The following is a 9,983-nucleotide window of genomic DNA, read 5'->3' as shown; positions in this document are numbered from 1 at the left end:
GAAAAGTGGGGATACCACCTGTTTCATTACAAAACACCCAAGTTCTTACAAATGCATAGTCCAAAATATACAAAACCAATAACAGCTAAACTGGAAATAGAAATAGCTAAGGCAAAATACAACCAATAACAACTAAGTCAACTAAAACAATTAAGACGTATCACTTCGAACCACAACACTCATAGAACTAGAATCTATTAATTATAATGATACAAAGTTAAACCTTTCACCTCCTGTACTCTTCACCTCTAATATAATTTTATCAACAAATACGATTCGACGGAAAGTTTTTGTTCCTTTCCATTCCCTCCCTTCCTCTACTCTCCATCCAAACAAGGTTAAGTTGATTTATTTTTGTCGCCTTTGCTTACAACTTTAATTAGAAATAAATTTAAATAGAATAGCCAGATTAAATTAAAAAATAACAAAATAAATAAATTAATGGATGGATATTTTAGAGAATTTTATCAAAGAGTGGCTAGAAATGATTATAGTGTAGAATAAATTAATTAAAAAGGAATTTGATCCCTTTTAGGAAAAGAAAGCTAATGAAAGCTGTGAGCATATGAGAGATTGCATCACCATTCTGCTATTTCGCTCTCTACATGCCAAGCATGGAGAATGATCACCGGTTTGTTGCCATATTCTTTCTAATTTAGACCCAGAGAATGATACACATATACATGCACTAGCTATATATGTTGCAAAAACATGCCTTCAACGTGCTCATAACGGTGCACCAATCCATGTGCTAGAATTATTTGGAGGCTTAGAGCTACTTTTGAACTCCAATAATAATTGATCAACGGATAGATAAACAGATAGATAGATAGATATGTACATTGATTTGATTTTGGGGTTGGGAAAGTACTTTTGCGCCATGGCATCTATCTATTAGCTTTCTAAAATTGGTGATTGAAGTGCCTATTTTCATAATAGCTTTTATGACTATGAACAATTTGAATAGACAAGACAAGATGTCTATTAGCTATTCTTTTCATTCATCATTCATCATTCATGACTGGTGACTTGAGTTGGGTCCAGATTTTTTTTTTTTTTTTTTTTCAGATTTCGTAGAATATTTTTTGCTACGAATAAATGACGAACGGTATTACGGGTTGTCGTTATATAACAAAGCCCACTTACAATAACATAATACAGTGAAGTGCTGAGATATGGTCTTTAATTTAGTGATAAAGATAATATTTTCTATATAGCAGTTTGCAGATTCGAAATCCAATTAAAAATCTTTAATAAAAAATTAAGTTAAAAAAATGGATTCCCAGATTTTTAAAAACAAGGAAGAAAAAACAAGAAACACACAGTGATGGACAATGGTCTTGAAAGAGAAATCACTATCAGAAAACAAAGCTGGCACAATTCAATCATTGATTTAGAAAAAATCAAGCAGGCGATGAGAGAGCTATTATTCCTTTGTAATATAGGCATATTGCCAAACTCTTTTATTACCTCCTTACTTTGAAGAGTCAAAGTGTACCCACTCAAGGAAATATTGCTTTAGCATGTAAGAAACATAACTAACTCATACCAACAAATTAAAATAAATAAATAAAAATAAAAATAATAAAAACATAGTAGAGTGGTTGTTATGATTTTTGAAATATCGATTTTGGCTCACTTGATTTTAATTTGGCAACACGGGTAGAATAAATAAATACGTTGAAATGAATATTCAGTTGTACTGTGAAAATACTTCAAAAAAAATTCTGATTCGAGCAACATATTTAAAAACAATATTTTTCTTTTTAGAAGACTTGTTATCAGTACTAATTTTCTGATAAAAGTTATTAATAATTTTCATATCAATTCTAATAATCTAAAACCTAGAAATTAACATATAATGAAATTTAGGGAAAAAAACATAAAAAGTAAAGTTAATTGTAAGTGATGGTGAAACAAATAATCTATAATTAACTAACGATATTTAATTGTCAAATAATAATAAAACAAATTGAGGAAGGATAAATTAAAATTAAAACATAAATCGAAGATATATAGGTTAAAATTATTTTGAATCATCCACATACTCAAAACTCTTTGGGAAAAATTTTCTGGTTTGGATGGGTAATGACTTGGACATATGAACTCAAAATGGGTTAAAAGAAAACTCACCAAACACATCATGGGAAAAATTTACTTGTTGCTTCAAAAAAATTCACAAACCCATAAAAAAAAATGTTCATCCGAACGGAACCTCGACACCTCATGCCAACCACCTCTCGTAGCACGAAGGGAAGAAGACAATGACGTAAATGACCTTTTTACCCCCAACAAACCGAACTATATACCATAAAATTTCAGTTGTTTTCATGCTTGCCAACGGGTATCTTTGATCATTCCAGTTCCAGCACTGTGGGAGGATCGTAGGGAGTCTATATAACTTGAATAGACCTAAGCAGCTAAGCTAGTGGGAGGTCCAATACAAAAATTATGCCTAGTCTAATTACTATTTACTAAAGATATTATCATTTATATGGAAGGCGAAGGTCACATGTTTTGAATCCAGCACTCATTGAAGATTATTAAAAACAAAAAAAAGGTAATAACTTTGACATTGGAATGCTCTCCGATATTACACGGTACATGACATTGCAATACCTTTCTTAATCTTGAATTACATTCTTTCTAGCAAATTTTTGTAACATCTCCGTTTTTTATACACTTTTTGACAAAATCAGATGCTTTCAATCATATATCTAAATGAAGAGCTAAAAACCATGTAAAGATTTTTGTACTCTTTGACCTCTTAATTTAATCATGCAGCTAATAGTTGATACCGCTCCTAATAACAAATTCTCCAAAATTAAATGCAAGCCTAACTGTAAGGTATTACAATATTCCGACCTGAAAATCGTCTTGACACACTTCTTTGTATTTTTTTTTTAATTCAAAATAGCATATCCCTAACACATCTCCCCCATTTTATCATTCGAATAATACCCACCACAAGACAATTAGAACTAACCTATACAAATTTCAACACCATTTAACTTTTTATTGTACATGTTCATTCAGCACAAGCTGATGCAAAAAGTTATTGTTGACAATTATTGAAGTCGATCCTAATAACCAAGAGCACAAGATTATATTGAGCAAAACAGTTTACCTCTTGAAAGCCTGCAAAAAATAAGACAATCAAAATAAATTCTGTGAATATTCAAAACCAGAAGTTAAATTTAGTGAACAGAAATTAATGTAGATTTCAGAATCCATAACTATATTCTTTTCACAGCACAACAGAATTATCAAACATGTCCTGCAGAATACTAGAATAACAATTTATAACTATCCCCTATAATACCTCTGATGTTATATGGAACTAAAATCAGAAGTACAGTTTGGCTTTTTTTTTCTACAGAATTTAAGAACAAACTTGAATAACGTGTAGGGTTTACAAACATATTTTCAGGTTTTGTAATTGTACATAATTACATATGCAAGTTGGAATTAATCGGACTCACATCATTATTCCTGGATGCCTCCTTCACTTGTTCGAGTATTCCTTCCTTTGCTTGAGCAGCTGCATAAATCACCAATAAAGAACAATTTCAAAAACATTTTTCTTTAAGCCCATTATTACTTTCAATATCAAACCAATATTAATACAACTTACCTTTGTTTGAAACTTCGTTAATCACCTTGTTAGTTCTAACAGCAAATCTCTGAAATGCTTGGCTAGAAGAGGAACAAATGGTAACAAACCCAATTAGTTTGGTTGTACTGATAAGTGAAAATTCCAGATTATACTCAGGAACACAAAACTATAACAAAAATAAGAAAATAAAAAGTTAGAAAAGAATGTTGTTCCTCGACGTCCAATTGCAAAAATATAACAAATGCAACGGATAGCGAGAGGAAACCAATTTTAGCTTTATTGTTTTACAAGCCCATGCATATACATTTTTATCCACAGGCTTAACCAATAAATAAAGCATCTAAATTCAATAGTTTTAATGTATGGACCAGTAAACCTTAAAATCTGATGTGTATAAGACCTACAAAAAAGTAATCCTAATCCTACAAAAATTGATATAGAATAATAACAGGGAAAACAGAACTCAGCCCCTTAGATGTTCTTTATAAAATGCGATCATCTCCGCATTATCATTACAGGTCTGTATAGAGACCATCACTGTTCTTGATCCCAATTACATTACAGATTTATAATACAGAAAAGATAATGGTTTTTTTTTATTTATTTGCGAATAACACCAAATATTTTGTGCATTCACAATTTAACAAAATTATAATGTTTGTAGCTCTTAAATGTATGTAGACGCTTGTTATGTATGGACATTATAAAGTCCATACAGAAATGATAAGCAAATACAACTAGAAATATTGCTTCAAGGGAACGGGTCAATTGAGGATGGATTCCTCAACGACCAGATGATGAAGCCTAAAATCTAAATAGAAATCCATAACATTCGAATCGGAAAAACAAAAGCGAGAAGACTTACTTATTTGCGAGCCCTTCGACGACGATCTCGTTTACAAGATAGCTCAATACTCTCCCCAAGAAGTTCCCACCCGCCATTTCTCTCTGTCCTCCCCCCCTCTCTAGCTCAGAAATTAGGGTTTCGACAATTTAGGGTATAAATTATGCAATTTGAGTAGAATGAAACAGAAATTTCTACTCAATTTCTAAAATTTGGGTATAAACATAAATTTCTACTCAATTTGGGTATAAACAGAAATTTCTACTCAATTTTATCCAATTTGAGTAAAATGAAAACATATTTCTACTCAATTTTATCTAACTCGCTAGTCGCTACTAATTTTATCAATTTATAAACAGAAATTAAATAGAGTTAGAGTTCAAACCGTCAATCTGTCACTAGAACAGGGTCTGCCTCCGTGAATCAGCGAGCAGGATTGAATCTTCTTCACTGAATCGCCTCTTCTTCACTCTGAATCGCCTCCGTGCTTCGCTTTGAATCGCCTCCGTGAACCCTTTGCTTTGAATCGCCGCCGCAGCTCTGCTTCTTTCTTTTGAATCAGCGAAGGGTTGAATGGGCGGCCAGGCGGGCCTCGCCTCTGCTTCTAATTCTATTGATATTGTCAGGGACCCTAATCCCTAAATATCTCACCTCTGATTCTTTATTTGAACGGGCCACGCCAGGGAATTAATTGGGCTGGCTGCTTCATGCTTGCACTTGATTGCAATTTAAAGTATCAAAGAAAATTGGGCTGCTTAATTTGTGGGCTGCAGAAGCCAGACGGGGGCACCAAACAATTTAGAGGTAGGCAGAGGCTCAGAATAGTATATCCGATCAAAATTCTTAACCAGTGTAGTATGCTATGTGATAATTTTAGATAAATATAACATTTAAGTTATACTTAGATTAAGTCTTTATTTTTTTCTACAAATTTGATTTAAATTATAATTATCTAAATATAATATATAAGATAATAAAATATATATATATATATATATATATATAATAGACGTATCGTATCTTAAATTTTTTAAGATTGCCGTATCGCCGTATCCATATCGTATCCGATACGATACCCGTATTCGTATCCATGCAACATAGAGTACAGGTGACACATGACAAAAGGTCATACCCTTGTTAACCTAGGAATTCACTTCCTCTCTCTCTTCTCGTTATGCGTAAAAAAGTGAAACAGGCTTAAAACCAGGTTTTTTTTTTCTAAAATTGGTTTACAGTTTTTGAAAAAAAACCGGTTAATTAATCCGGATTTTCCGGTTCAACTCCAGAAGTGATATTTCAAGCGAACCGAACTGTACAGGTAATCGGTTCTGGGTTTTTTCGGTCCAACCGGCCAGTCCGATCCGGTTTTGATAACACGGGATTAAACTGAACCGTTTGAACACCCCTAATTACAGATCTCTTTCTCTTGAAGGCAGCTAAGTGAGGGAGGTAGAAATCTAATCCTGAATATTGGGTCAACATTTCATACAAAAATAAATAAGTAGATACATGTTTAATGTAACATGGAAGTATGCATTATACAATAATCAAATGCACTTTAATCAAGGATACATTTTTTTTTTACGAGTAATTTGGACCATGAATGTACAATTTCAGAACAATACGTTTACATTATGTAATTAGTCAGTGTGCATTCAATAATAAAAAAAGAGTGCAATTTGTAATAGTGAAATATGTATTTCGTAAGATTTATTAAGAAGATTGAAAGTTCAAGCCAACTTTTTATAACTGTCAGTAATTATGCAAAGAAAAAGAAAAGAAAAGTGTATATAGGGGCGGACCCAGAGTAGAACTGGAGGCCTCCCTGGATTTTGAGTTTTAGTTATGATTTATCGGTAGCAATTGACTTTGCCTCCTCGTGAAATTTTTTTTTGCCCCCCCTCCCCTTTGAATGTTTAATTTGTAATTCGGGTTAAATTTAGTGTTAAAATCAAAATAGATTTCTTGAATTATAATTGATAATTATAATTATAATTTAAAACATCAGAAATTATAAGTCAGAGTATTGAAAAATATAAGTCAAAGCATTATTTTTGGACCACTTTAATATTAGTGCAGATTTAAATCTGACGATCCAGATCTTAACTCAAAATTTGAGTTGAGTCAGAGGATACGAATTCCGATTAAAAGGCCCTTTGGAAAAAGAAGGTTGCATGCAATTTTAATTTGCTTGACATCATAATGCACACGAGTTCTTATTGTTAAGCAGCTAAGGTTGGTAAAATCTAGCATCATCCCCCAAAACAGATCTCTTAAAAGGAAACAACCAGGAATCAAATCTGCTCCTTTTCTTATTTCTTAAGAAAAGGAGCACCCTCTTATTCTTTTATTTTTTCATCTGGACTGTTCAAAATCAATCACTCAGCTTCAATTACATCTGATTCGTTTTAATATATTATATTGATATCAAATAAAAAAGTAATTAAAGTCGTGTGATTGATTTTGAACGGTCCAGATGAAAGAATAGGAGGGTCCTCCTTTTCTTAAGAAACGGAGTAGATTTGATTCCACAATTAACCCTTGACCAATCCGTTCTGATCCAGACATCCACATTGGAACCAAGGAGGTTGAACCCAACTAACCCCTGATATTGACGTGACACAAAACCTGACTAAATATCTGAGACTGACCAACCTGACAAGTGACAAAACAAATTTATCTGACCTGTGAAAAGCACCATCCTGATCCAAGATGGCGAAATAATTTGACAAGCAATGAATCGAAATGTGAAATCAACTAACCCAAAACCTAAACCAGAATGACCAAAGACTTGGAAATGTGCCAAATCCAATATAGGAAAAATAAATAAACAGAAATAACCTGACCTAATGACATGAGCCTGCATTGAACAACCTGAGCAACCCGAGACTTAAAACTTCTTTTTCTTTAAATTTTCCTAGACTTGAAATTGATTCAAAGTAGTATGCCCTGAATCTGATATGCCATGGCCATAACCTGATCTGACTCAAGACACTTTGTTGTCAGAAAATACAATAGGTGCCATCATGTATCAGTATGGAATCCAACTGTTATTGACCTCTGTGGTATCAGGTTATTAATGACATGCCAGAACATGACAAAATCATCAAAGCAGAAACATGCATTTCCCTAGTTACAAGTATTAGAAAACAAGAGATTGACAAAATCCTCAATTGTGAATCCAAAAAACCAACTCTTTAACCATCACTGGCATACTATAAAGCTTCTTAAATGATCCAAATGATGTATGATACCTTGTGCATATCAGATAAATTGAAAATAGTCAAGTTGAAGAAGTCACAACTGTTATTTAGTTGAAAGCCAGTATATACAAACCATTTAACCATACCAACATCCACAATTGTGGATCAAAAAAACCAACTCTTTACCAACAAAAAAAAAAAATTAAAAGGAGTTATCAGCTACACTTTTTTCATGTTTTTCTTTCCATTTTTTACCACAACCCAAGGGGCAAGAAAATGAAACTTCCTCTCAACCCCTGATGAAATCAAACAGCCCAATCAAGTTCTAACCTGTCAAGCAGCTCAACCAGCCCTGAGCCTGAGCCTGACCCGGTAGTTCTGCTACCTCTCCTGTCCTTCCAGTTCTCGTAATCGTGATCATCTGTGGGCAACTCAAAACGGCAAACAGGACAGCTGTTGCGAATGCCAAACCATGGCACAATACAATCCTTATGGTAAAAGTGCCCACATGGCAATTTGGTGACCTTCTCTTCTACCACCATTTCATCCTTACAAATTGCACAAGTCACTGCCTCCTTCTCAACAGACAAGACGATCGTGGGGAGGGATTCAACCACGCCTTTGGCTGCAGGAGGATTGCCACACCGGATTGCATTATCGATCTGACTTGCAAGGATCTCATACTCTGACATCTGTCCTGGATCTGTTGCATCTTCTTCTAGTTCTAGCCCTCCTTCTGACATCAGCACCTCCCATGCTACATCTGTCCGGCCGAGTATCAAATCCAAATCAACATCCTCGTCTCGATCCTCTACATATGCATCAGGTCCTGCTAGCATCATCAACAGATCCTGTTGGTCCACGTGGCGCTCAGGGGCTACCTCTTCCCATTCAAATTCCTCCGGTTCAGCCGGATCACTTTCTGGATTCCGAGTCTCATCCCCAATCCTAAAGCAATCCCACCGAAATGAGTCAATATCGGATTCAGGTTCAGAATCAGAGTCGAATCCAGCAATCCGGAGACCCAAATTCGACTGGGGCGGATCGAACGGCTGGGGATCGTTGGATGGGAAAAAATCGTGCGGCTGGTCAAGGCCGAGGCTGAGTCCCAGGCCAAGGTAGCCGGATCCCATATCGGGTTCGAATTCGAAGCTGTGAGCGGATTCTAGGGTTTGGTTGAACGGGTCCGTAACATGGCTGGGATAGAATACGGCCGGTCCAAAGTCCTCCTCTTCATCGACCTCAGACTCGGATTCAGATTCTGACTCCCCGATAAAGGTTTCGAAAATTTCGTCTACGTGGTAGAGGAGAAGCTCCGCGACCTCTGCCATGAGAAAGAGAGAGACGAGAGGGGAAAGCAAACAAGGTAGAGAGAGGGGATTCCGATTTGGATTAATTGCTCGTTGGATATTTTATGTACATGCCCTTGCAAACTTGTTAATTGGATATATTCCTAACGCTGTTTTGTAATTTGTAATGCCCTCAAAAAAGGAAAAGCTACTATGACTATGTCTATGCTAGTTCGTTAAATATTTATTGTACTTTCATTGTTGTGCAGTTTATACTTTATAGTCCAGAAAACTAAGATCGTATATTCGTATGCCATAAAAACCGAATAAGTGTAAGTGGAAGGAATTTGAACCATCTAATTCAACAATACTGTTTTTCCAATCCTTCTCCGTTTTCTTTATTCTACAGTGTGTATTGTGACCGGTTCTTTTTAGAAGCAGTTTACTTTAATCCGTTTGGAGTTTCGATATGTCATGTCACCACGTAACCAATATTTTATGGATGAATGGATTTATTTTAAGTAAATTGTTTCATTTTAATTTTTGGACCAGATAATGAGTTGGTAGATTGATTGCACAAAATTAATTAACTTGTATAAGCTACTATTCTGTGCAATAATCGAGTTTATAGTAAAATTAATTGATACACACTAATGTCGTACAATAAATACTGTTCTAATTTTTAAACAAAATAATATCATTTTGAAAAAAACTTTACAGAAGATACAAAGTTGTGAGAGAAACTTACATTTTAAATCTTTTGAGTAAATCATAATCTTAAAAAAAAAAAAAAAATCTCCTAATCTTCCATCTCAATTTTAAAGCAATATATCTTAGATAGAACAATGACCATGTGACTTTTTTTTTTTTTTCATAATTCTTTGTAATCTCAAATATAAAGAACTGTGTGATCCGAAGATTAAGAAGAAATATCTGTCTGCTTCAATTTCGAAGCTAATTCAACGGTAGTTGTTTTTTTGGGTCTAAAATATAAAAACACAAAATAAATAAATCAAAATGATGCGACTTGT

At 34.2% G+C, this 9,983-nt stretch overlaps 2 protein-coding genes and 2 non-coding genes across 5 annotated transcripts; all 4 read right to left on the bottom strand.

Annotated features, from left to right (window-relative positions):
• Window positions 1-3,263: 3,263 nt before the first annotated feature.
• On the bottom strand, window positions 3,264-5,059 carry LOC144575602 (UvrABC system C protein). Of its 2 annotated transcripts, XM_078325800.1 has the most exons (4): window positions 4,846-5,059; window positions 4,482-4,581; window positions 3,635-3,696; window positions 3,264-3,541 (listed from the first exon to the last, which is right to left on the bottom strand). In XM_078325800.1, exons 2-4 carry the CDS (start codon window positions 4,556-4,558, stop codon window positions 3,450-3,452), a joined length of 231 nt encoding a protein of 76 aa, XP_078181926.1. In that variant the 5' UTR covers window positions 4,559-4,581; window positions 4,846-5,059; the 3' UTR covers window positions 3,264-3,449. The 2 variants fall into 2 exon arrangements, with proteins under 2 accessions (XP_078181926.1, XP_078181925.1); XM_078325799.1 differs by lacking the exon at window positions 4,846-5,059 and having other exon boundaries at window positions 3,265-3,541; window positions 4,482-4,744.
• LOC144576022 (small nucleolar RNA snoR136) lies at window positions 3,818-3,956 on the bottom strand. Its single transcript, XR_013518586.1, has one exon. It is a non-coding gene; the product is annotated as a small nucleolar RNA snoR136 (small nucleolar RNA).
• LOC144576017 (small nucleolar RNA SNORD25) lies at window positions 4,074-4,161 on the bottom strand. Its single transcript, XR_013518582.1, has one exon. It is a non-coding gene; the product is annotated as a small nucleolar RNA SNORD25 (small nucleolar RNA).
• A 2,689-nt stretch (window positions 5,060-7,748) lies between the features above and the next one.
• Window positions 7,749-9,062, bottom strand: LOC144575560 (uncharacterized). Its single transcript, XM_078325753.1, has one exon. It carries the CDS (start codon window positions 8,992-8,994, stop codon window positions 7,969-7,971), a length of 1,026 nt encoding a protein of 341 aa, XP_078181879.1. The 5' UTR covers window positions 8,995-9,062; the 3' UTR covers window positions 7,749-7,968.
• Window positions 9,063-9,983: the final 921 nt, after the last annotated feature.

The sequence above is a fragment of the Carex rostrata genome, chromosome 24, assembly GCF_964058835.1.
Source record: "Carex rostrata chromosome 24, lpCarRost1.2, whole genome shotgun sequence".
Lineage (NCBI taxonomy): Eukaryota > Viridiplantae > Streptophyta > Magnoliopsida > Poales > Cyperaceae > Carex > Carex rostrata.
This window is presented reverse-complemented; position numbering and strand designations above follow the sequence as displayed.